Below are 26,008 nucleotides of genomic sequence, written 5' to 3' on the forward strand. Positions count from 1 at the left end.
AGGTGGTCACTAAGCCTGCTTCCTCTTCCTGTTTGGGACAAATTCAGATTACATTTTCCAGCATCCCTTGTGGTTGAATATGACCACTGTCTGAGTTCTAGCTAATGGAATGTGAGCAGAAGTGATGTACACTACAACTAGGCCTAGCTCATTAAAACCTCCCACGTGGTCTTTTCCTCTTCTAGTTGGCTGGGATGGAGATGACAATAGTACAATGGCGACCACGTTTTGAAGATGGCAGACCATCTACACAGAAGGTGCCTAGGACCCTGAATCACCACTTAGAAGAGGGCAGCCCAGCTATTAACAACTGTTTTGGAAGATTGCAGGAGTAAGAAGTAAATTTTATTGTCTTAAATTTCACAGATTTCTTTTTCTGTCCCAGAAGCTAACTTTACCTTAACTAATACATAAACATTGCCTCCTTAAAAAACATTGCAGTGGGTTTTTTTTTCCCCTGTAATTTGGGGTCATGGTGAGAGATGGGCCCTCTGATTTCAATGGGGATGATAGGATCACCTTCAGGGACAAGTTGCGTCTGATTCCTATAATGCATAGCAGAGCCATAGCAGTAATCAGAACGGTGATTTGACCTGTGGGAATCTATAGTGGTGGCTAATTAAATGTGGTTACCCTAGGGCCAAATAGATGGACAGCCTAATAAGGTCCTACTTGATTTATGTAACCAAAAAAATCTAGTCTAGCAATTGGAGGCTTGATCTAGTCCCCAAAATGTAGAGTCCCAGCCTCTCCCCCAGTTCACGGACTGGAGCCCCTCGAATGAAGGGGAGGGTCTACTTACTACACCTTTCACAAGGGTATATGGTGAACTCTCCCTCCTTGCTTTTCCCACAGGAACCTGCAGCCAATGTAATTGTGCCTTGGGGACAGGGAAATACCCAGACCTTTTGAAATAGACTGGATACTGGTTCTGAGTTAATCCCCTGTGACCTAGACATCACCATGGTCCACCAGTCAGAGAGGGATAAAGTCATACGTGAAGAGTCAACCTGAGTCCTTCTCATATTGGGCCCAGGGGATCGCAAATCCCATCCTGTGGTTTGCTGGTTCCTGGACACATTATGGGAATACACATGGTGTAGATGGCATAAAGGGTAGGAGAGCTACATATGAAGAACAAAGTAGTGAGTGGAAAGATCAGACTGAGGATCTCTTCTGGAAATCAACAGGTAAGAATAAAGAGATATAAAATATTTTTTAAAAAACTAAAGACATGGGGGGTAATATTAGAAGTGGCCACATGGTGATAATAGGAATCCCAGACACAGAGAAAGATAAAAATGGAAAAACGGATCTATTTTGTGAATGAATGCCTGGACAGAGGACACCATGTGACCTGTGCAAGCTGAGCTGCCATGGCAACATGTGTTAACGGTCCCATCAAGCCATGAGGTTGTCTATGTGCAGCAGCACTCTGCCACCAAAAAGAGTAAGCTGCCTGAGCAGGTGGCTCATACTCCCACTGGCTGCACTGCTGCCCATTTCTCACACCTGAGTCTCATGGGGCGTTCCCTGTGACCAGGTGACTCAGAGGCACAATATTCAAGCTTGGTTCACAGATGGTTTTGCATAATATGCTGGCACCAGCTGGACATGTCTAGCTGCAGTGTGATAGCCCCACTTAGGGTTGATCCTGGGGACAATGGGAAGGGAAATTCTCACTGCCTGGTTGCATAGATGGTTAGAGGTGTAGATACCACTGATCCGTGAGTAGTTAGTAATGATTTGGCTAGGTGGTCAAGGACTTGGAAAGAATAGGATTGAAATATTGTTCAAGGAGGAGGTCTGGGGAAGAGGCATATGGATGTCCCTTTTGGAATGGGCACAGAGTGTGAAGATAGTCACATCCCACATAAATGAGCACCAGAGAGCATCCACTATGGAGAAAGATCTCAATGAGTTGGACAAGATGTCCTGTCCTGTGGATGTCAGCCAACCTCAGTTCCTTACCCAATGGACTCCTGAACAAAATGGCCATGGCAGCATGCATGGAGTTTAGGCACGGGCTCTATAATACAGACTTTCACCAAGGCCAGTCTGGCTATAACAACTGCTGAGTGCCCAACCTACCGACAGCAGAGTCACACCAAGCCCCGCTATTGGAACCATTTGTCAGTGGCAACTGATTACAGAGACAGTACAAAATGAAAAGAAACCATTGGACCCCCAACATTTTACTGGCAGGAAGCAGACTGGGGAAACTACTCAGCCGCAAATATGTGATAACTTTCATGAAAAAGGAAGAAAGGCACAGAGGGTGGGACCAAGAGCCCAGAAAGCAGAGCCAAGAGCCATGGAGAATTATTCCCAGGCCTTGAAACCTAATCCAGGAACTTCCATGTGCCCAGCGGGATTTCACAATTGCTATAGACCAGTGACTCCTTTGTGTCTCCCATTTCCCCCGTTTCTTAAATGGAATGGGACTTCCCTGGTGGCGCAGTGGTTAAGAATCTGCCTGCCAATGCAGGGGACACGGGTTCGATCCCTGGTCTGCGAAGATCCCACGTGCCACAGAGCAGCTAAGCCCGTGCACCACAACTACTGAGCCTGTGCTCTAGAGCCCGTGAGCCACAACTACTGAGCGTGTGCACTGCAACTACTGAGCCCATGCGCCACAGCTACTGAAGCCCGCACTCCTAGAGCCCATGCTCTGCAACAAGAGAAGCCACCACAATGAGAAGCCCACACACCGCAACGAAGAGTAGCCCCCGCTCTCCACAGCTAGAGAAAGCCTGCGCATAGAAAAAAGACCCAACACAGCCAAAAATAAATAAAATTAAGAAAAAAAAAAGAAATGGAATGTCCATAGCAGTATCCTGTGTCTGTTGCACCATCGTATGTTGGGTGTGTTGGGGACAGATAACTTGTCTCTTAAGTTTCACAGATCTACTGGTGGAAAACAAATAGAACTTAAGGAGCCATGCTTAAGGAATACACTGAAGGAGTCTCATTCACACCTGGACCTGATTTAGATGAGATTCTGGACTTTGAGGCAATGCTGTAATGGAATGAGACTTTTTCAGACCTTGGAAAGGGGTGAATGTATTTTTTTTTTTAAACATCTTTATTGAAGTATAATTGCCTTACAATGGTGTGTTAGCTTCTGCTTTATAACAAAGTGAATCAGTTATACATATACAATATGTTCCCATATCTCTTCCCTCTTGCATCTCCCTCCCTCCCACCCTCCCCATCCCATCCCTCTAGGTGGTCACAAAGCACCGAGCTGATCTCCCTGTGCTATGCGGCTGCTTCCCACTAGCTATCTATTTTACATATGGTAGTGTATATATGTCCATGACACTCTCTCACCCTGTCACATCTCACCCCACCCCCTCCCCATATCCTCAAGTCCATTCTCTAGTAGGTCTGTGTCTTTATTCCCGTCTTGCCACTAGGTTCTTCATGGCTTTTTTTTCCCTTAGATTCCGTATATATGTGTTAGCATACTGTATTTGTTTTTCTCTTTCTGACTTACTTCACTCTGTATGACAGACTCTAACTCCATCCACCTCATTACAAATACCTCCATTTCATTTCTTTTTATGGCTGAGTAATATTCCATTGTATATATGTGCCACATCTTCTTTATCCATTCATCTGTCGATGGACATTTAGGTTGCTTCCATGTCCTGGCTATTGTAAATAGAGCTGCAATGAACATTTTGGTACATGACTCTTTTTGAACTATGGTTTTCTCAGGGTATATGCCCAGTAGTGGGATTGCTGGATCGTATGGTAGTTCTATTTGTAGTTTTTTAAGGAACCTCCATACTGTTCTCCATAGTGGCTGTATCAATTTACATTCCCACCAACAGTGCAAGAGAGTTCCCTTTCCTCCACACCCTCTCCAGCATTTATTGTTTCTAGATGGGGTGAATGTATTTTGCATGTGGAAGGGACGTGAATCATTGGGGGCCAGAGGACAAACTATAGTAGTCTCCAATATGGCCCCCAATGATCCCCACCTCCTGGTATTCACATCCTTGTGTAATCCCCTCCCGTGTATGGTCTGGACCTGGTGACTTACTTACTTCTAGTGAGTGGAATATTGCAAAAGTGGTGGGATGTCACTTCTGAGACTAGGTTATAAAGACTGTGACTTCCATCTTGCATGTGCACAATTTTCTCCCCATGTCCCCCCCACACCCCCGTTTCATCTCACTTGATCAACTCTGTTGAAACAAGTAGCCATGTTGTGAGTTGGCCTGTGGAAAAGTCCACATGGCAAGGAAACTGAGGATGGCCTCCAGCCAACAGTTGGCAAGAAACTGAGGCCCTCAGTCCAACAACCCACAAAGAACTAAGCCCTGTCAACAGCCACATGCTGAGCTTGGAAGCAGATCCTTCCCCAGTCGAGCCTTGGGATGACTGCAGCCCCAGCTGACATCTTGATTGCAGCCTGTGAGAGAGCCTGAAACAGAAATCCAGCTAAGATGTACCCAGATTCCTGACCTACAGGAACTGTGAGATAAATGTCGTTGTTTTAAGCCATTGTTTTGAAGTAATTTGTTATGCAGTAATACATAACTAATACAGGCAGGCATGGAGGTTATGTACAAGTTCAGCATATGGACTTCTACCTACCAAGGCCAATCTGGCTATAGCACTGCTGAGGTCCCATCTGCCAATAGCAGAGAGCAACACTGAACCCCTGCTATGAATTATTTCCTGGGGGCAGACTGATTACTTTGGACCCCTTCGCTCATGCAGCACAGGCTGTAGGTTGACAGAGATTTAACGGGAATCCCAGCTCTGCCAGGCTGATATTGCCTGAGCTAGACGTGTTCTTCGTGGAGTCTGTTTCCTGTGTTACATGACAAGGACTTTGTGAAACATCTCACGTGGAGCTTGGCACCCAGAAAGGAGTTCACAAGAGGCTTTTCCCTTCCTTTTCCTGGAATGTGCGTGCCCCAGGGGCAGGGAATCCATCTGTCTCCCAATGCCTTTTCTCCCATCATTACAATTTCAGGGCTTCTGGGAAGCATGGTCAGTATCTACCCCTTCAGGGCCCCAGTGACCATGGACCTCAGACCCCAGGCCCCACTCCTGTGGGGTAGCTAGCGCCCTTACCAATGAGCTTTATGCACTGCAAAGGGAACAGAGTGAGACTCCAACTGCTGTTTCTGTCTCCCTCCTTCTGAGCCCAGACTGCAGGCCCCTGACTGGAAGTGGGGGCAGAGGACTCAGGCCGGGGCCTTGCCTTCCCTCTAGGAACTCCCAGTATGGGAACTTGGGGGTGGGAGAGTGTTTCAGGCACCACCTAAGGCACAGTGGGGGCACTAGGGAGGGGGAAGGGGTTGGGGCAGATCCTTAGAGGAAGTGATGTGTCTTCCCATCCCCGTGTCACCTGCAGACTCAGGAGCCATTCTGAGGGATATGGTAGCCTCTGGGAGAATGCAGCAGCAAGGCAGTGTCTCTACAGTAGGAAATGACTTGAGGTGAAGATACTGTGCTCCCCCAATCCTCTTTCTCCCCATCTCCCACTCATCTGGGCCCTCCCAAGGCAGTCACTCCTCCCTTTCTAGGTGAGTGTCTGGGGAAGGGGGACAGATCTGCACCCAGAGCAGGCTCTCTGGAAGATGTCACATTTGATCTGGGTCTTACAGGATGGCGGCCAGCACCACTCCTGCAGAGCTCCTGGGATGCACATCACTGTGAAAGATGGGGCAGGACGGTGCGAAGATGGGAAAGGCTGTCTGGAAACCAGTGAGCCCCTTAACTCTGGAGGACCTTAGCCTGGGCCTAGTTCTCGAGCCTGGGAGCTGCTGTAGGTCGTAGGCACCCTCTTCCTCTCCTGTCAGGCCACGTCTTCTGGGGACTGCCTCGGGGTGGCAGTGGTAATGCAGCGCTGAGACTGAACCCCTTCCTGTCCCTGTCCTAGCTCTCATATCCCAGTCTCCTCTGAGGTGGTCTCCAACCTTCTTTTCATGCTCAATTCCATACAGGTGGGCAAACAAAAGACCAGCCTTTCCCCTTGGACAGGGGTATCCACTGGCCCCTGCCTCCCCTTACTTGCACAGCCCAGTGGCTCCTGGCCGGACGACTGAAGGAGGCAGGGCTGAGCCAGAAATCAAATCAAAGCCCATCAAAGGCCCCAGCAATCAAAGCTGCTAGAAGTGGGTGAGCTTTCTCACTCACCACTAGGCTCCCATTAACTGGAAACCTTGAGAAGGGGAAGAAGAGGAGCAAAATGAACCCACTGAGCATTCAGATGAGAAAGGGCAGAGTGGCAGTGTACTGGGGCTCCTGGGCTAGGCATCAGGGCCTGGCTATTAGCCTTTAAGCCCTCTGTGCAGCACCTTGAGAGAAAGGAAAGCCCTTGCAGAGCCCGGCATGACGGGAAGCTGGTGGGCAGGCTTAGCAGGGCATCAGTGCTTTTGCTTCCTCTTCTGTATCCTATCACGAGCCGACTCTGAACACACAACATTGACTACAGAGTGGTTCTTAGCCTTTGGAGGGACAAGGATCCCTTTATGAATCTGATGCAATGTCTTCTTGCCAGTAAAACAGATGCATGCAAACCCCCATAAAAACACATAAATTCTGGTGATGGTCTCTGATTTTAGAGACCCTAGTCACCCTCATTTTAAAGACTTTGGGTCCCAGGAGGGGAAAAAAAAATCTGTATTTAAAAGTGAACTCGCCTTGAAACCATTATGCTAAGTGAAAGAGCACAGTCACAAAGGATCACATATTGTATGACTCCATTTATATAAAATGTCCAAAACAGGCAAATCCATATAGATTAGGTGGTAGCCTAGGAGTGGGGGACCAGGGGAGAGGGGTGATGCTTAAGGAGTGTGGAGTTTCCTTTTGGAATGACGAAAATGTTCTAAAATGTTTTGCAGTGATGATTACACAACTAGAATATACTCAAAGCCACTGAATTGTATACTTTTAGGGAGTGAACTGTGTAGTACGTAAATTGTATTACAATAAAGCTGCTTTTAAAAAGTGAACTCGGGGGCTGTAAATGACCGTACACCTAGCTTTAGTCCTCATTCAGAGGAAGGAAGAACCCTTTACGGTAGAGAAAAACCAGGGAAGGGTCCCTGGAAGACCCAGCATACGGGTCCGACAGGAAAGCATTCCAGAATGAGATTACATGGGGGGTGGGGGAGTGGTGGTAGTGGTGTTAGGGGCAGCGACCCCCTGTGCAGTCGAAGATCTGCAAATAACTTTAAAGCCCATCCTCCATATCATCCTCGGATTTGACCCACCGAGAATAGTACAGTAGTATATATTTATTGGAAGGAATCTGCGTTTAAGTGGACCTGCACAGTTCAAACCCGTTAAGGGTCAGCTGTGTGTGTGTGTTGTGTGTGTGTATGTATTTTAAGGGCAGTGAAGCATCATGGATAGTTTTAAGCAGGATAGAAACATCCCTCTGAATCACTGAATTGTACATTTAAAACAGGTAAATTTTACGGTGTATAAATTATACCTCAATCAAGCCGAGAAAGAAAACAAAAAACCCCTCTGGAGGCTTGAAGAGGATAGACTGGAAGGCATAAAGTTGGAGGAGGCTGCGGCAGGAGTTTAGTGAGAGGTGCCAGGGCCTGTTGGGAGATGGGGAAAACTGGCTCACGGGTAGAGTGGGAGGAGACTTGGGATGTCTTGCCCATGGTTAAGGAGAACCTGGTAGAACTCAGTTTCAGAACCCAGAGCTCCCTGGCTTCAGCCCTCATGCTCCCACCAGCACGGCAGCTCCTCCACTGACAGGTAATGGAGACACTGTTCTCCCCCACCAAAGAGAAATGCACTTCAGAAACATGTTTCCAAAAAATGTTGCTAAGGGTTTTATTTCTAACAAGAGGAAAATAATAAAATAAAATTAAAATAGGCTTCAGTTGGAACCAAGTTTCTTGTTTTGCTTTTTTTTTCTTTTGAACAAATTAATTACACACCAACAATCTTCTTTTATTACAACATGAACCCAGGAGGAGGAAAGGAGACAGGGCAGGACATGGAGGGAAGATCAAGGTGGTAGTGAGGACAAGCACCAAAAGCTTTCTTCAGATCACAGGGAGCCCTGCTCTGCTCCCCAACCAAACTCACTTAAAATAAAAAACTGTGAGCACAGCTATGTGAAGTTTCCTCCTCCTGGGTGGAACAGTCAGGGGAAGGGAGGAGAAGGAGGCAAAGGGAGGAGGGAGGAGTGAGGCAGGAGAAGGGGGGAAGGAGGAGAAAGAGTGAGAGGGGGAGGTGAGGTTAGTGTAGCATGGCCTGGCGAGGGCCACAACTGGGGAGAGAAGGGAGAGGAGATTCCCCCAGTTTGCATATGCACTGGCCGTGTCTCTGGAATGGTGCCGGCCCAGCCCCAGCCACCCCCCTGCCCACCTGCCCATCTGTCTATCTGCCTCAGGTGTCTGGGAATGCTGGTTAGAGGCTACCAGGGAGGGGGACTCCAGGGGCCGGCCCCCAGGAGCTGAGGTCTGAACAATACCTTGGAGTCAGAATATAAAAGTCAAGGGACTCGGGGATGGGCTGGGGTGGGGGGGTGGCCATCCCCCCTACTCGCCCACCTCCCAAGAAGCAGGCCTGATGGTCAGAAAGAGGATCCTTGAGGCCAAGGGGTCTCTGTTGGGGTCTGTGCTAGGCTCAGCCACTGTCACAATTGTTGCTGAGGCGGCTGCTGCGGACAGGGCACGTGCAGCCGGGGAGTCAAAGTGGAGAAAGGGGCCGAGGAGCCTGAACTGGCCCCTAGCGCCGGCTCCAAGCCATTCTGGTTCTCCTGGGTGCCGGGGCTGTCAGTGGTGGGCAGGGGTGGGCCCTCACCCCCAGTCTCCTCCTCCAGCTCCTCCTCCTCCTGGGCCTCCTCGGCCTCTGGCCCTGAGCTCCGTACCCTCTTTGGCTCTAGCTCCTCTCGGGCTGGGTCATCGCCCTCCCCACCCCGATCCACCTTCCGCCGCCGCCGCCTCTCCAGCGCCCGGCCCCGTGCTCGGCTCCCATGGCGCTCTGCCTTCTCCAGCTGTGATCACCAACGGGCAAAAAGAGGTGCGGGACAGTGGTCAGGCCTGGGCTCCCTGCCTGCTTGGCCTGACCTCCCACCCCTGCCCATGATCCCTCCTCTCCTCACCTCCAGAAGTGTGCGGATCCGCTCCAGGTTTGGAGGCTGCCCAGCCTGCAGCAGCTGCCAGATGCTGTGGTTCTCATCCAGGGTCACCTCAAGCAGATCCCCCTCCAACATGAGCTCCTCCAGGGGGGCCCGGGTTGCCTCAGGCAGCTCCAACACAGGGCCAGTCAACTGTGGCAACAGCGAGGACAGCAGCTCCAGGTCTGAGGGGTTGCGGGGACAAGCTGGGTTAGAGGCTACTCCCGGTCGTACCCCCACCACGACAGAGACGAGGACCACGTCGGTCACTCTGGTGAGATCCAATAAACAGCCTACCCACACCTAAACCTACCTCTCTTACCTGAGCCCTCCCCCGGGGCTACCTTCTCAGGACTGGTCATGCTGTCTCCATTCTCCAGCAACCCCTGCACCTGCCGAAGAGAGCAAGGACAGGTAGCGGTAACTGAAGAACCAGGCCCGATTGCTCCCCCACAACCTCAGACTTGGGACCCTCCACCTCCGGGAGGAGGACAGACACAGGCTGCCGGCATGGAGCATTGCAGGGATCTGGAGAGGAGGCAGAACGGGGCAGGGAGGCCAGGCCAAAGGAGACCAAAAGTCAGAGAGCAGGGACAGGGCTGGAGCCTAAGTAAGGGCAAGGGCTAGGAGACAGGAATTTGAGGGCGAAAGAGCTGGGCTGTGCAGCTCACCTTAGGCATATCCTTGCCACTGCCTTCTCTGAGAGGGTCAGAGGCAGGGGCTGAAGGGTAGGTAGGGGGCTCCTCGGGCCTGGGTTCAGCCTGCAGCCGCTGGCGAAGCTCGGCCAGCCGTCCCAACAGAGCAGTCACATCCTCAGAGGCCAGAGCCTGCCTGGCACGGCCTTGCCAGCTGATGGCCCTCTCTGTGAGGCACTGCAGGGCCTCACCCTCAGGCAGCCGCACAGGCAGTCTCTGCAGCGCTACCAGCAGTGCCAGGATGGTCTCCAGGCGTGGGCGCCGTGAGCGCATGCACAGCGGACACAAGAATTTGGTGTCCCACTCCCACCAGGCCAGCAGTGGGGATGAGGTGGGACTGGGCCTTGGGGAACTGAGGAGGCGGGGTACCGACACACATCGCCCATGGAACCAGTCCTGACACAGGTCACACTGTAGAGCTCCCACCCCGGATGGCACCTGCCCACACACACAGATGGAGGATGCAGAGGAAGCTGTGGTCGATGATGCCAGTGGACTGGGCTTGGCGGAGTTGGTGCGACGCAGCTGCAGAATTCCCTCCTTCTCCTTCTGTTCCCCCTCCTTGAAGGCCACGATCTGCCGTGCCCAGGACAGGGGAGGAGAGGTCAGCACCCCAACCCTCCTTCTCTGGCACCATGAATACCCCACTCCCAAACCAGGAGAACTGAGGCCCAGGGAGCAAGTGGTCTGCTCATGGCCACCTGGCTCAGACACTATCGTCACCAAGCTCTTCTCCCCATCTGGGCCCAAGCTCCTTACCACAGAGCCTGGGTCCCTGAGGTCCTGCGCAGACAGCCCCAGCAACTCTGTGTCAGATTTGTACAACCCCAGCTCCTTCTCCATCCACCGGCTGCGCTTGGTGCTGTCTGAGCCGGCGTCTGCACACGGGCAGAGCACCTGAAGCAAGCAGACAGAGGAGGAATGTCCAGGCTTCCCCTCACTCCCACCCCCTCCCTCCCCTGCCCAGCACCCCCAAAGCCCCACTCATATGAGCTGTCTCACAACAGCTGGGCCAGAGGCAGGAGAGGCTGTGGGTCAGGATCCTAGGCCTCACTCACCTCCAGCAGAGTGTAGCAAGAATTCTTCTTGAGAAAGGTCTTGGAAGCCTTCTCTCTCCAGGAGTGCGCCGTCAGTACCTGCAGCTCTAGCTGTCTCAGCTCCTCCAACCCCACAGGTAGGTCCCGGCCAACAGCCACCAGGCCCTCCAAGTCATCCAGGCAGGGGTAGTGATCACCATTCTGGGACAGGGGCAAGAGAAAGCTCAGTTCAACTTGCCAACATCTAAGATGCTACTCTGTGCCTGGCCCTGAGCTGGGAAGACAGACTGGAATCACAGTCTTGAGGCAGAAAAAACAGGGATCATCCTAAGGCAGGCACACCCACCTGGCTCTCTCTTACAACTCGTACATCCATTGGCTCAGCCTCTGGATATCCAGTCAGTCCCCAGGACCAGCAGACTAGTTATTTTGTTGTGGTTTGCCTCTTCTATCCTCCCTGCCCCCCACCATTCTCATCCTAACCAGCATCCTATCTTCCCTCAGGCCAGCCTTGCAACCCTTCTTCACACTGCTCACCAAGCACGTTTTGCCTCCTCACGATGTGCTGTGACCCCTTCCTCTCTCTAGCCAACCCAACTCAACCCAGCACAACGCAATGTATGCCATCTCTCCCAGCTGGACTGAAGGTGTCGGGTGAAGCGGGGGGAGGAGGGCAACAGGGTCCTCACTTGGATCTCGTCCACATCAGCAATCCAGGCCCGGGCCTTAGCAAGAGCCTCCTTGAGAGCCTGGATGTTGGGCAGGTGAACAGGGATGTTTTCTGCCTCATGAATTATGGCCTCAAGCGTGGCTGGTGGATGCTTCTGCCTAAAGGTAGGGAAAAGAGAGGCCTCAGTGTGGGGTGGTCTGCCTGACCAGAAGCCCAGCCTGACTTCCAGATACAGCGGTATGAGCCCCTGGGGCTGCCGCTTGGGCCTATTTGCTTGTATTTCGCCTACGCGTGGCTGTCAGTCCCTGCTTGCTCCAGATTGCACGCACCCAACTTCTGCCATACCTCCATGCCTCTGCTTGTCCACCAGTCTGTCAGCCTGTTGGCAGTGCCTACACACACAACCTGCAGTATTAACCTGGTGCTGCAGTTTGTCAGATTGTCCCATGCATGGTGTCTTTCTACTGACACCTGTCCATCTGCCTTTTGGTACTTGTGCTTGTGAATGTGTGCACACATCAGCCTGTGGAGCTAGTCCTCTATATAGCTCTGTATCTGTCCATCTCTGCTTCTCCGTAAGACTATCTCTGCCTCTACGTGTAATATGGAGTTTAAAAAAAAAAAAAAAAGATAGGAAACAAAAAAGGCAAGGATAGTCAATACACCAACACAGGAGTCTGGTGCCGAAGGCCACCCATGGGAATCATCTTCAGCTTCTCTGCTAAACTTTGAAGGTTGCGGTAGAGCAGGGAGGGGAAGAAGCTAGACCCACCTGGCCTCCAGGCAGAGATGGGCCTTCTCCTCCCAGCGTTCAGCAATGGTCAGTAGCTCCTGCAGTTCAGCTCGGGCCTTGTCCACAGCAGGGCTAGGGGCTACACTGGCACCCGCGACCAACAGTCCCCGCATGACAGCCAGGGTGCCCCTTCGGGCTGAGGGGGCCAGTGTGCGTTTCATCTCATCCAGCCATCGCGCCTGTTCCACCTGCCGCTGGAGCTGCTGGGCCTCAGGTACCTCCACCCCCAGCTGCCGCCCTCTCTCCAGCAGGGACTGCAGGAGCCCCGGACTGGAGGGCAATGAGGCCAGGGCCTCACGGGCTTCAACCTGGTAGGCTTCCACCTGTTCCAGAATACCCTACCAGGACACAGATAAAGAACAAACTCCTCAGCAGGGCTCACACAGAAGTCCCACCACCACATACCCCTGCCCTACCTACCTTCTTACCCCCCAGTATTTGCGAGGAGAGCCTAGCACGGGCTGGGCTCTCTTCCTTTGCCAGGCCCTAAGCAGTGGTTCCCAACACTCACTGCCCGATAGAATACCCTGTGGCATCTGTTAAAATGCAGATCTCTGGGTCCTCTCCTTGAGATTCTTAATAGGGGTTGGTCAGGAGCCTGTGCTTTATTTAAGTCCCCAGAGGATTTTGATGTATAGCATCAGGAGACCCTCTGTCCTAAAAATGCTCTGCTATGCTTGGCCTTCTCACAATCTCTACACTCATACTGGTGTCCACTGCCCTCTCCATCCCACTTCTCTACCTTCCTGAACTTGACTCAGCTTTCTAGGCCCACAAACATCCTTGTTACTTCCTTTCTCCTCTTCCACCTCCACCAGGAAACCTTCCCTTGACTATGCATCCTGTACCTGTACCCTTGTCACCTGTCCCTCAAATCCCATTTCTAAGAGGCAATTTGCTAAAAACCTGTTGCCTCCTACCTCCCGTTATTCTCACACGTGCATCCTGTCTTGCCCAAATACTTGCAACTTCTGAAAGAAGCCAAGAATGGCCTGCTGCTCAGGTCCCCCAATCCCCCCCGATCCCTCAGCAGCACTTCAAGTCCACCCTTCCTCACCTTGACATCCCCAATCTGGTGCATGGCACAAGGCAAGTTGTTCATCTGGTCCAGAAAGGCCCGGAGCTCAGCCAGGGTCATCTGTAGACCAGCCACCCTGTAGGGGCTATGGAGTTTCACATGTAGGGTTTCAAGTCCAAACCCAGTCCCCTCCCTCCATCTCTGTGCTAAGGCCCAACACCTTTCCTCATCCCTGCCCACCTTGACCTCTCATACTTCACAGTTCCCCACAAATGCCCAGGTTAGAGGGAGGGTTTTAAGATACGTGCAAGTTCATATGATGGGGGGAAAGAATTAGAAGAGAGGAATATAGTATATATTTGGTGGGGGAAGCTTAGAAATTGATGGTAACAGAAGCTGGACAATTTTAATCCATCTTCTACTGTGAACTCTATGATCAGTTTATGCTTCTGTGTCCTTTTCTTGTCCCTAAACCTCCCACAACACCTCCCTGCCCACAAAATCCCTCGGCCTGTCTGAAATCAGTACCTTCAGGTACTGATAAAAAGAAACATTCCTAGTTTTCTTAGCACTGAGGCGCTCCCCTCCACTCTAGTTGCCTGGCCTCCTTACCCTCCCCAACGCCTCCAACTGCAGTGCTTGTCAGCTTCCTGCTGCTGTCATCTGCCTAATGGTACTCAGAGTCCACCCCTCCCCCCGCCATAGTCCTTCTCCTAGGTGCTGGCTCCTCAGCAGGCTACCTGTGCCCAACGCCTCAAGCTGCCATACCCAGCTTCCTGGCCGCTGACCAGCCCCAGAGCCCGGGACACGCAAGCCTCTGCCTCGCTCAGGCAGTTCTTTAGTCGCTGCAGCAGCTCACTGTTAGGAAATCTCCGCTCACGGGCCTCAGACTCTAGTGCCCTCAGCTCTTCAAGGCCTGGAGAGAGAATGAGAGCAGCAAGGAGTAGGCAGTATTGAGTAAAGGCAGAGGAAGGGGGTGGGGGAGTACAGAAGAAAAGGGAATAGAACTTGCCTGTGGAGTCCCTCCGTCCCCCCATCACTCACTGCGCTTCCGCCCATCCTCCACCTCCAGGGCCACTCGCACTTTGTTGGCCCAGGTGTCAAAGGACTCAGCCCGGACCTTCAGCTTATGGAGCATGGCAGGGAGCTCATCCAAGGTGTACCGATATCTGGAGGAAGAGGTCACGGAAGAGCACATCTGGCCCAGTTCTGCATCCCCCTCCTCAGCCCACTTCCTCCAGGTAGGCCCCCTGCTCACCGCAGGTACTGTCGGCTACTGGAGCACTTGCAGAGGTCATTGATGTGGGAAAGGCAGACAAGGCCGTCCGGGCAGTCATAGCAGGCTAGGGCTGATAGAAAGCACGTGGTCTTGCACTTGATGCACTGGCGCTCATCATCCGGGAGCAGCTCAAAAGCCTCTCGCTCAGCTTCCGTGATGCCCTGGGGGTGTTCATTATATAGAACAAGAAGAGGGCTGCAGAAACCCCTAACTCAGCCACCACTGAGCCCCGCAGTAGACTCACTGAGCCCCACATTAGACTCAAATCTGTGCTAAGAGCTGTGGGGGAGACAAAACTCCACAGAGCACACTGCCTTTGTGAAGTCCAAACTCTCAAAGCTGGGGGAATCACATGAAGCAGGCTAAGACCAGTGTGGGCTGAGAGGGAGAAAAATCAGGTAAGATTCAGATCAGCAGAAAGGACCTTCGGGGTGAGAGAAGGTGAGGAAAGTGGTGGACCAAGGCACCAGAGAGATGGCAATACATGGAAGTGGCCAAGAGAAGTGCCATGTACTGGGGAATAATGCTAGCTTCCAGGCACTCAGTGCCCACTGTGTTCCAGGCACTGTGCTGGCTGCTTTATCAGCACACTGCACACACATCTATAACTTAGAGAAATAAACTCTACGTGCTTGTGTTCAGTGTTTAAAGATACAATTTTTCCCCCCCAAAAAAAACATGGCCTCCAAACCTAAGCCAATGACTTTATCTGTTGATTAGATGAAGAAAAAGCAATCCCTTCCAAAAATGGAGGAAAAGCCAGCTATCTTGGAGTAACTGAAAGACAATATAATGCTATACATTATGGCAATTTTAGGGATTTTAGAGGGAAATTTTGATTCTAACGTTTTTGTCTTCTATACCAACCTAACTTCTGCATAAGTCCATTGTACATTACAAATCCTGCTCTGCCACAAATGCGCTCTGCACATTACAAATCCTGCTCATAAGATGAGTCCACTGCACATTACAAACCTAGCTGCACTGATATTGAGTAAATTATTTAAACCTCTCTGTGTTTCAGTTTCCCTACTTTGTAAAATGGAGATAACAGTACTATCCTCATTGGGTTGTTATGAGGATTAACAAAGGTAAAGTGACTAAGGACTTAGAAAAGTATCTTAGCACTTAGAATAGTGGAACTACAAAAGGCCCTGAAGAGCCAAAGTAATCTTGAGAAAGAAAAACAAAGCTGGAGGTATGAAGTTTCCTGATTTCAAACTATATTACAAAGCTATAGTAATCAAAACAGTATGGTAATGGCATAAAAACAGACCAATGGAACAGAATTAAGCCCAAAAATAAACTCTCGTATATACAGTTAACTAATATTTGACAAGGAAGCCAAGAATACTCAATGGAGAAAGGATAGTCTCTTTGATAACTGGTCCTGGGAAAACTGGATAATCATATGTGGAAGAATGAAACTGGACCTTTATCTTATATCACTCACAAAAATTAACTTGAAATGGATTAAAGACTTAAACATAAGACCTGAAACCATAAAACTCCTAGAAGGAAATATAGGGAAAATGCTCCTGGACATTGGTCTTAGCAATGATTTCTTGTACATGATACCTAAAAAGCACAAGCAACAAAAGCAAAAATAAATAAGTGGGACTACATCAAACTAAAAAGCATCTGCACAGCAAAAGAAACTATCAACAAAATGAAAAGGCAACCCATGGAATGGGAGAAAATATCCGCAAACCATCTATCTGCTAAACGGTTAATATCCAAAATATATAAAGGAATCATACAACTCAACAGCAAAAAACCAAACAACCCGAATAAAAATTGGGCAAAGGACCTGAATAGATGTTTTTCCAAAGAAGACATACAAATGGCCAATAGGTACATGAAAAGATGTACAACATCATTAATCATCAGGGAATGCAAATCAAAACCATAACTATCACCTCACACCTGTCAGAATGGCTTATTATCAAAAAGACAAGAGATAACAAGTGTTGGAGAGAATGTGGAGACAAAGGAACCTTTGTGCACTGTGGTGAGAATGCGAATTGGTGCAGCCGCTTTGGAAAACAGTATGAAGGCTCCTCAAAAAATTAAAAATAGAACTACCATATGATCCAGCAATCCCTCTTCTGGGTATTTATCCAAAGGAAATGAAACTAGGATCTCAAGGAGATATCTGCACTCCCATGTTGACTGCAGCATTATTCACAATAGCCAAAATATGGAAATAACCTAAGAGTCCATTAGTGTATGAATGGATAAAGATGTGGGGGGTGTCTGTGTGTGTATACATACATACACATATAAATGGAATATTATTCAGCCATAAGACATAAATCCTGCCATTGTGACAACATGGATGGACCTTGAGGACATTATACTAAGTCAAACAAATCAGGAATTCTGAGTGTTAGGATGGAAACATCTTTTCCCACCTTGCTTTGACTCCTTCTGTAGTGTAGCACAGCCCCAGAGTGATCATTCAACAACAGCACTGAACAGAGAGAGCAAATGATGCCTAGAAAAGCCCAGGGGCTCACCAACTAATACCACAAACTGACAGGCCCCAGACTTCCAACACTTACCATAGCTGCAATTCTCCTTACAACCCATGCTCATAGGAAAGTTATAAATGAGCTTTAAAATAAGAAAGTATTACCCTAAATTTTCTTATTTTAAGAAAAGGGATCCAGCAAGGGATTCCTCAGGACCAGCATTCCTTTGTAAGCCTATGGAGGACTCTCACTAAGTCAACTCCCTAACTGGGCAAGTTTGGAGCTTTAAGAAGGCAGCTGAACTACATGAACAGCGGTCCCACTCATCTACAAACAAAACTGGCATGCTATGAGAAATCTATTAAAGGAAGACCGCCTTCTACTCAGTAATATTAACCTAGTTTGAGCTACTGAACTATATGAGTGTAATAAAATGGCATTTCTTAAGAAATGTTCCATATTTCTATCATTTTCTTCATGTACTAATATTACAATAGCAACTGCTACACTGCAAGTGGAGCAATAGATGCTTTGACATAAATCACCTTACTCAAGCTTTACAACCACCCTGCAAGTTAGGTATTTATTTCCATTTTACAGAGTGGGAAAGTGAGACTATGAGAGGTTAAGTAACTTGAAAAGGTTATCCAGCTTACCAGCAAGTGGGGGTTTCATATGTCAGTTGGTCCTGGGTTATTTAAATAATGATGCAATAACATCATTAGCAATAACAGCACCTGCTATGGGTCACTTACTTAACAAACATCTTAAATCCACTCAACTATCCCAAAAGATAAGCACTATTATCATCCCCATTTTTTTTCAGATGGGGATACTGATGCTCAGTGAAGTAAATTAACTTATTAACAGTTATTAGTAAATGGTAGAGAATGGAATTGTAGTTTCCAATCCAGATGTGTCTAGTTCTTTTCACTACTCCCCAAGAGGAGAGGCTACATCTTCTACTTCTTCCTCCCCCCCACCTCTGCCACAATAGGGTACCCAATCCAGGGCACTCTCCCCACCACCCACCTTCTCTAGCAGGGCCTTTCGTAGACGCCGCTCCTCCTGCACCATGATGAACATCTCCTTATGCACAGCTGCTGCCAGGTTCAGGTCCAGCTTCTCTGGACAGGCAGCCATCTTGCAGATGAGTTCCTCATGGGAGAAGACACAATATCTTCGGAGCCGGCGGTAGTGCTCAATGCACTGGCGCCCAGCCGGCAGCTGTGGACAGGTTCAAGGTTGAGTATGGCCAAGTCTGGAGGCGATGGTGCCTCAGCCTCCCCACAACCCTCCTGCTTCTCCCTGCCATCCCATCACACTCCAGACTCACCCAGTCAGCAGTGCAAAAGTTGACAGCCTCAGCAAAGTTGTAGCCTTGGTTAAAGCCACTGTGGTAAGCACGAGGGAAGGTAATGACAAATTCTCCTGCACACTGGTTTGTGCGGACAACCTGAGGAAGAAAAGCCAAGGTCATTGAGACAGAGATCTAAGTGCAGGGTCCTTAAGGAGAGGAAGGAAAGTCTCAGGGAACACAGTCTGACAACAGATTCCCAGACCCTCCAACTCTGAAAGAAAGGACCATTGGTCTCTGCTCTCAAGGTTTTGATTTGTGATGACAGGAAAATCTGAGTCAAAAGCAGGAAATGTACATACCAAAATATTTTAACTTCCCTAATAATTTTTTAAAAATTCAAAACATCACTTTTCATTAAGCTGGACATGTTTTTTCATTAATTTTTGTTACCAGTCATGTAAGCAGTTTCAAGAGCCAAGTGGTTCTACAAGATGTTACAAAATCAGCAGACCCAGTATGAAATTAGAACACTCCCTGACACCATGCACAAAAATAAACTCAAAATGGATTAAAGACCTAAGTGTAAGGCCAGACACTATCAAACTCTTAGAGGAAAACATAGGCAGAACACTCTATGACATACATCACAGCAAGATTCTTTTTGACCCAGCTCCCAGAGAAATGGAAATAAGAACACAAATAAACAAATGGGACCTAATGAAACTTAAAAGCTTTTGCACAGCAAAGGAAACCATAAACAAGACCAAAAGACAACCCTCAGAATGGGAGAAAATATTTGCAAATGAAGCAACTGACAAAGGATTAATCTCCAAGATTTACAAGCAGCTCATGCAGCTCAATAACAAAAAAACAAACAACCCAATCCAAAAATGGGCAGAAGACCTAAATAGACATTTCTCCAAAGAAGATATACAGATGGCCTACAGACACATGAAAGAATGCTCAACATCATTAATCATTAGAGAAATGCAAATCAAAACTACAATGAGATATCATCTCACACCGGTCAGAATGGCCATCATCAAAAAATCTAGAAACAATAAATGCTGGAGAGGGTGTGGAGGAAAGGGAACACTCTTGCACTGTTGGTGGGAATGTAAATTGATACAGCCACTATGGAGAACAGTATGGAGGTTCCTTAAAAAACTACAAATAGAACTACCATACGACCCAGCAATCCCACTACTGGGCATATACCCTGAGAAAACCATAATTCAAAAAGAGTCATGTACCACAATGTTCATTGCAGCTCTATTTACAATAGTCAGGACGTGGAAGCAACCTAAGTGTCCATCGACAGATGAATGGATAAAGAAGATGTGACACATATATACAATGGAATATTACTCAGCCATAAAAAGGAACGAAACTGAGTTATTTGGAGTGAGGTAGATGGACCTAGAGACTGTCCTACAGAGTGAAGTAAGTCAGAAAGAGAAAAACAAATACCGTATGCTAACACATATATACAGAATCTTAAAAACAAAAAAAAGAAGGTTCTGAAGAACCTAGGGGCAGGACAGGAATAAAGATGCAGACGTAGAGAATGGACTTGAGGACACAGGGAAGGGGAAGGGGAAGCTGGGACGAAGTGAGAGAGTGGCATGGACATATATACACTACCAAATGTAAAATAGATAGCTAGTGGGAAGCAGCCGCATAGCACAGGGAGATCAGCTCGGTGCTTTGTGACCACCTAGAGGGGTGGGATAGGGAGGGTGGGAGGGAGGGAGACGCAAGAGGGAAGAGATATGGGAACATATGTATATGTATAACTGATTCACTTTGTTATAAAGCAGAAGCTAACACACCATTGTAAGGCAATTATACTTCAATAAAGATGTTTAAAAAAAAAAAAAAATCAGCAGACCCTGCCATTCTCCATTCCCCAGAGCCATTCATTTTCACCTCTTCTGATTATTTTGGCATTCACCTTAACAATCCTAAATAACATGCCTCTAGACTATATTAAAAATAGCCTCCTATGTCTCAATTTGCTTAGTTTTCTGTGCATGTATTAGTAATTTAATCCCAACCTTTTGGACAAGTGTCCAACTCTCCTCTCTCCTATCACTTTTCACCTTGCTGTAGCAGTCTCTCATGGAGCCTTATGATCTGTTTCAATTGGGACCAGCTGCCCTCCCTGGATTGTCACTCTCCCATGACAGATCTCCTGTTTCCTAGATCCCATGTCTTCCTCTTTCTTGGTTTGTTCCTTTGCTGTGCTTAAGCACATCGTCCAACAGCTTCCTGAGAAACGGTGGGAAGAACTTTAAAAAAAAATGCCTCTATTCTACTCTCAACCTTGATAATCTGACTGCACATAAAATTCTAAGTTGAAAATCATTTTGAAAAAAAAAAAGAAAGAAAAAATAATTTTGAAGGCACGGCTCTAGTCTTCTAGATTCCAGTGTTGCTTTTGAAAAGTCTAAAGCTGTTCTGATTCCTAATGTTTTGAATGAAACCTGTTTTCTCTCTCAGAAAGCTTGTAGTTTTCTGGTCCCACTGTTTGATATGAAAACTCACCAGATATACCTTGGCGTGGATCTATTTGCATTCATGTACTGGGTAGGCCCTCTGATTCTGGAAACTGTCGTTCAGTTCAGGGAAATTTTTTTGAACAATTTCTTAACAATTTGATCCTTTCAGTTTTCATTTATTCTCTTTTCAGAGAGAATTATTTGACTATTGAACCCCCAGAACAAATTCTCTAACTTTCCCTACCTTTTCCATCTTTATCTTTCTATTCTATTTTCTGGGAGATTTCCTTAACTGTTTATCTTCTAAGCTTTTTATTTTCTTTTTCGTCTTCTACTTTTGCTATCTTAATTTTAATTTTCGTTCTCAGCATGTTCTTTTAAAATAGCATCCTGTTCTTATTTTATGTTTGCAATATATGCTCATCTCTTAACGTATTAATAAGGTTTCTTTTCCTTTTCTTTTTGAAGTTTACTTCTTCCTGCCTAGGCTCTGTTTGTCCAAGCTGCTTTTTTACCATTTGGCTCTACTTTGTTTATTCTAGAGTTTTCTCAGTTGTCTGTTAATCTGTGGCTATCTAGTTATACTCAAGAGTAAGAAATGAAAAGGCTGAATGGAAGTTCTGAGTACAGAGGTGAAGTTTGTCAACTGTGAGCCACTGTAGAGTGAAGCCACTTAGTTTGGGAAACTCTAGGTCTTTCCTTTTGGGCCAGTCAGATTCCCCAGAGAAAACTCTTCTATTTTTTTGCCTGAAGGAAAAAGGTCTGGCTGCTATTGTTCTAAGAGCCAAGTGGAGGAAGATGGCTGGGAACCTCAGCATTCAGTAAGTATACAATGAATCCTACTAGTTTCACTATACTTCTGCTCTCAACTGTACCTAGAAGACCTCAATCCAGAGATCTATTTCAACCTCTTTGAAAGTAAATCTCACAGTGTTTTGCTAGAGTGAGGGAGGGTCACATTTCCAGATGCCCAGTGTGGGTGGGGATCCCATAGCTGCTGCTTTTTTTTTTAAATTAATTAATTTATTTATTTTTGGCTGCTTTGGGTCTTCGTTGCTGCACGTGGGCTTTCTCCAGTCGCAGCAAGCAGGGGCTGCTCTTTGTTGCGGTGCGCGGGCTTCTTATTGCGGTGGCTTCTCTTGTTGCGGAGCACAGGCTTTAGGTGCGTGGGCTTCAGTAGTTGTGGCACATGGGCTCAGTAGTTGTGGCACACGGGCTTAGTTGCTCTGCAGCATGTGGGATCTTCCCGGACCAGGGCTCAAACCCATGTCTCCTGCACTGGCAGGTGGATTCTTAACCACTGTGCCACCAGGGAAGTCCCTCCCATAGCTTCTTATATAAATATGAACCAATCTTTATTTTTACCCCATTCGTCTTTACTCCCAGAATGTCTGCTGCAACCAACTACTGAACCTTTGGGGGGTACTGAAGTATAAATCAGATTGGTTCTCAGATGTTCCAGAACTGGCTTAAGATTGTTTTCTTATTTGTTTCCTAGTTTCAAGAATTTTGTTTATCATTGTCTCTTTTCTTGTTTTCCCCATCTCTGTGATTTTTTTTTTTACCTTAAAAAAAAAATCACTTTGTGCCATTTTGTGAAGTTTCAGTAAGGAATGGAAGTAGCCATGTGTATGTTTAATTAGCTGTCTTTACCAAGAAGTCTTGCAAAGTTTTTTAAAATGAACATTCCATGCTGATGAAGACACAGTGAAATAAGTACAGTGCTGGTATGGGGACCAATAACTTCTCTCTGGAAAGCAAAATTGCTGATTCATAACCAAGAACCTAAAATGTTTATAGCTTTCAACCCAACAATTCATCTGCTAGGGTTCTAGACTAATGAGGAGAGAATTAGCATCCTAACAATACTGAATCTCCACATTTATTCAGGTCATGTATCAGTTCCCACCTCCAGTACATTTTCTTCTCAAATCTATCCCTACTTAGAGGCAACATCAGTATTTACTGCTTGTACTACTGCACTGGCCCCCATTACCAACCACTAGAATTGTCTTCCCCAACCAAAATGCAAACCTGATTATGTAATGTCCCTGTTGAGAACCCCTCACTTGAATCCCCGTATCTACATGATAAAACCACGGCCCCAACAGGCAAACTCTTACTCTTCCTTCAAGTGTCACCACTTCTACAAATGCTTTCCTGACCTCCCCCCCCCGCCCCCACTTCCTAATGACCCAGTCTGTTGTTCTTTTGTAGCACCTCTAATATTTTATTCCAGTTGTTTACTCACCTTTGTCCTCTACTCAACTGCACATGACTAAAGGCAGGGATTAGTTTATTTGCTTTAAGGGTGCTGACCAGAGGCCTTGCACACAGAGGGAGTTCTAGCAGTATTTGCTGAATGATCTAGTCCCAGCCTTAATTTTATAGATGTGAACACTGAGTCCCACAGAAGCCTCAAGTAGCAGAGCCAGAAATAGAACCTAATGCACCCTCATTTTGGCAATGTCACTTTACTGTTTCCTATGCAGTTTTTTTTAGAAAGCTCTCTTCACATTCTGCAGCTATTAAAAAATGACCCAAAAGTCCATCAACTGGTGAATGGACAAACAAAATGTAGTATATCCATACAACATAATATTATTCCACCACAAAAAGGAATGAAGTTCTGAAGCAAGCTATAACATAGATGAACCTCAAAAATATTATGCTAAGTGAAAAGCCAGACACAAAAGACCACATATTATTCCATTTATATGAACTATCTAGAAAAAGCAAATTTTTAGTTAGCAGATCAGTGGTTGCCTGGGACTAGGGGCTGGAATGGAGAGTGACTGCAAAAGTGCACAAGGGATCCTTTTGGGGTGATGGAAATGCTCTAAAACTGGATTGTGGTGATGGTAGCACAACTCTGTAAATTCACTGAATGGTGCATTTAAAATGCGTGATTTTTATGGTATGTAAATTATACTGCAATAAAGCCGTTTTTCAAAAAAGATGGTTATAAATAGTTCATGGTGAGGAAGTAAAAAATCATTCTAGACCAGCACTGTCCAATAGTAATATAATGCCAGCCATGTATGTACTTTTTAAATTCTCTAGTAGCCACCACATTAAAAAACTAAAAAGAAACAGGTGAAATTAACTTCAATGTATTTTATTTAATATATCCACAATATTATCATTTTAATGTGTAATTGGTATACAAAAGTATTAGTGAGATATTTCACATTCTCTGTTTTTCATACAATGTCTTGAAATCCAACATATGTTTTATACTTTCAGTACATTTCAGTTGGGACTAGTCTTGTTTCAAGTGCTCAACAGCCACATGTGGCTAGTGGCTACCAAATTGGACAATGCCATTCTAGATGACCAAACTTAACAAAAGAGATTATAAAATCCATACACTGATTACTGTCATGTCAAAACTTACATAAAAAACAGATGGAAACGTAACAAAATGTGGAGGAAATAGAGATGACCTCTCTACTGCCATTTTTTGGAAAGGGGGGATGTTTCTTTTATAATGAAAATACTTATACTATATATCTCTATCTATAAAAAGAAATGGCCTTCTCTCACCAAAGGGGAAGATGGGTGAGGTGGGGGGCGGGGGGGCGCGGCCAAAGATAGCTCTGAGGGACCTCCAGCTGGCTAAACTGCAGCCTGCCAACATGTGAATATGAAAATCAGATGTCCTGGATTGAGAGGATACTGCCAAGTCCAAAGAGCCTGGAGATGCTGGGAACTACCTATAGGAAGGGCCTGGCAGACAGAGGGTGGGGTGGTGAAGCAGCAGCTGGCCAGAGAAGCTGGGGAGCCATAAGCAGGGGAAATGCTGTGGAGGTGGTAGCAAAAAAGTCTGTGATAAAAGTTTTTTTAAAAAGAGATTAGAATTGAATGAATATATATATATATATATATATGTATGTATGTATGTATGTATATATGAATCTTAGCTGTCTGAATCCTTAAGGAGAATCCTCTTCTACTCTTACAATTCTCCTTGACACTGTGGGAAAGAACTGATGCTGTGGGTCAGGAAGAAAGGAGTCTGAGGAAAGGTCAGACCCAATGTCTACTTGTGAAGAGCATAACTTCAAGGGCCCTTGGTCATTTCTATATCTCGAGCCCACTAATTCTTAAACGGGGTGATGCAGAGAGGGAAAAGGAATGCGTTTCCTCTAATTCCCTAGATATCTCAAACCTTGGTTAAGTATCACTAAAATGCATAATAAAAAGTATTACTCATAGGTTATATAGTATAGCAAAACAAGCTGAAGGCAAGAAGAAATTCAGGTGAGAACCACTGACCTACTGTACAGATGACCAGGGATTTCAAGGAGATATTAATTCAATATGTACTGACTGCCTACCATGTCCCACGCACTAGACTAAGCAGCAGGGTAGCCAAGGATGGTTTTGGGGGGACGGGGTTGAAGGGAGTGGGGAGGAGTAGCAGCACAGAATGAATAAGACTCAAAGCAGAGGTGGAAGATGTACTCATTCCTGTTTCTACAGGACTGTTGATCAGGTTATTTTAAGATCCACACCAGAAAACTGGCTGATACTAATCAACGTTAGAAATTCCTAGGAATATAAAGCCCCTTATAGGTAAGCCAGGATGTATACCCAGGGTGGGAGAGAAGTCCACAGAGAAGGAGAATAGGACAAGTCAGGACTCTGGGTTCAGCTTTTTTTTTTTAAATGCTGAAAGATATTGGCACTTCTTTTTTTTTTAGGTTACTTCCCCCCACCCCGTCCCAGCTTTATTGAGATATAGTTGACATATAACATGTTGGTGTACAACATGTGGATTTGGTACACTTATATATTGCAAACTAATTACCACCATAGAACTCTGACCTGTTAAATAAGTAAACAGACCTACCCACTGCTCCAAGAAGGGTCACAATATGGAAAGTATAGCAGAGACTGCTAGTTGTCCCCCTATATTCATTCTCACCCTCTTTCTTAATAACATGACCTCCAATTTGTAGCTGGTACATGACCATCCTTAATAAAAATCAGATTTTCCAGTTTTCCTCACAGCTAGATGTGGCCATGTGACTAAGCTGTGACTAACCGGAGGTGAATGGAAATGATGTGTGCCCTTAAGAGTAAGGAGACTTGTCTTGCCCAGTCCTTCCTCTATTTCC

General features: G+C 46.9%; 2 protein-coding genes across 19 annotated transcripts in view; one reads left to right on the forward strand and one right to left on the reverse strand.

Moving 5' to 3' along the window:
• KANTR (KANTR integral membrane protein) overlaps positions 1 to 6,983 on the forward strand; it is a 62,183-nt gene extending 55,200 nt beyond the window's left edge. For 2 of the 7 annotated variants that reach the window (XR_014239401.1, XR_014239402.1), the window contains one exon: positions 186 to 6,983. The gene's annotated coding sequence lies outside the window, so the exon portion shown is untranslated. The remainder of the gene's footprint in view (positions 1 to 185) is intronic. The other 5 variants (XR_014239398.1, XR_014239399.1, XR_014239400.1 and 2 more) reach the window with 5 other exon arrangements.
• An 816-nt stretch (positions 6,984 to 7,799) lies between these two features.
• The window catches only part of KDM5C (lysine demethylase 5C), a 32,260-nt gene continuing 14,051 nt past the window's right edge, over positions 7,800 to 26,008 (reverse strand). For 4 of the 12 annotated variants that reach the window (XM_082375974.1, XM_082375981.1, XM_082375973.1 and 1 more), the window contains 14 exons: positions 18,421 to 18,540; positions 18,117 to 18,311; positions 14,590 to 14,771; positions 14,376 to 14,500; positions 14,100 to 14,247; positions 13,371 to 13,476; positions 12,293 to 12,651; positions 11,540 to 11,678; positions 10,872 to 11,051; positions 10,573 to 10,710; positions 9,790 to 10,389; positions 9,441 to 9,510; positions 9,104 to 9,303; positions 7,800 to 8,995 (listed from right to left, as the gene is read on the reverse strand). In XM_082375974.1, coding sequence (XP_082232100.1) covers positions 8,636 to 8,995; positions 9,104 to 9,303; positions 9,441 to 9,510; positions 9,790 to 10,389; positions 10,573 to 10,710; positions 10,872 to 11,051; positions 11,540 to 11,678; positions 12,293 to 12,651; positions 13,371 to 13,476; positions 14,100 to 14,247; positions 14,376 to 14,500; positions 14,590 to 14,771; positions 18,117 to 18,311; positions 18,421 to 18,540 — 2,922 coding nt within the window. In that variant the 3' untranslated portion in view covers positions 7,800 to 8,635. Of the gene's footprint in view, positions 8,996 to 9,103; positions 9,304 to 9,431; positions 9,514 to 9,789; positions 10,390 to 10,572; positions 10,711 to 10,871; positions 11,052 to 11,539; positions 11,679 to 12,292; positions 12,652 to 13,370; positions 13,477 to 14,099; positions 14,248 to 14,375; positions 14,501 to 14,589; positions 14,772 to 18,116; positions 18,312 to 18,420; positions 18,541 to 26,008 lie in introns of all 12 variants that reach the window. The other 8 variants (XM_082375972.1, XM_082375976.1, XM_082375971.1 and 5 more) reach the window with 5 other exon arrangements.

Source organism: Balaenoptera borealis, assembly GCF_965194805.1.
Source record: "Balaenoptera borealis genome assembly, chromosome: X".
In the NCBI taxonomy this organism is placed as follows: Eukaryota; Metazoa; Chordata; class Mammalia; order Artiodactyla; family Balaenopteridae; genus Balaenoptera; species Balaenoptera borealis.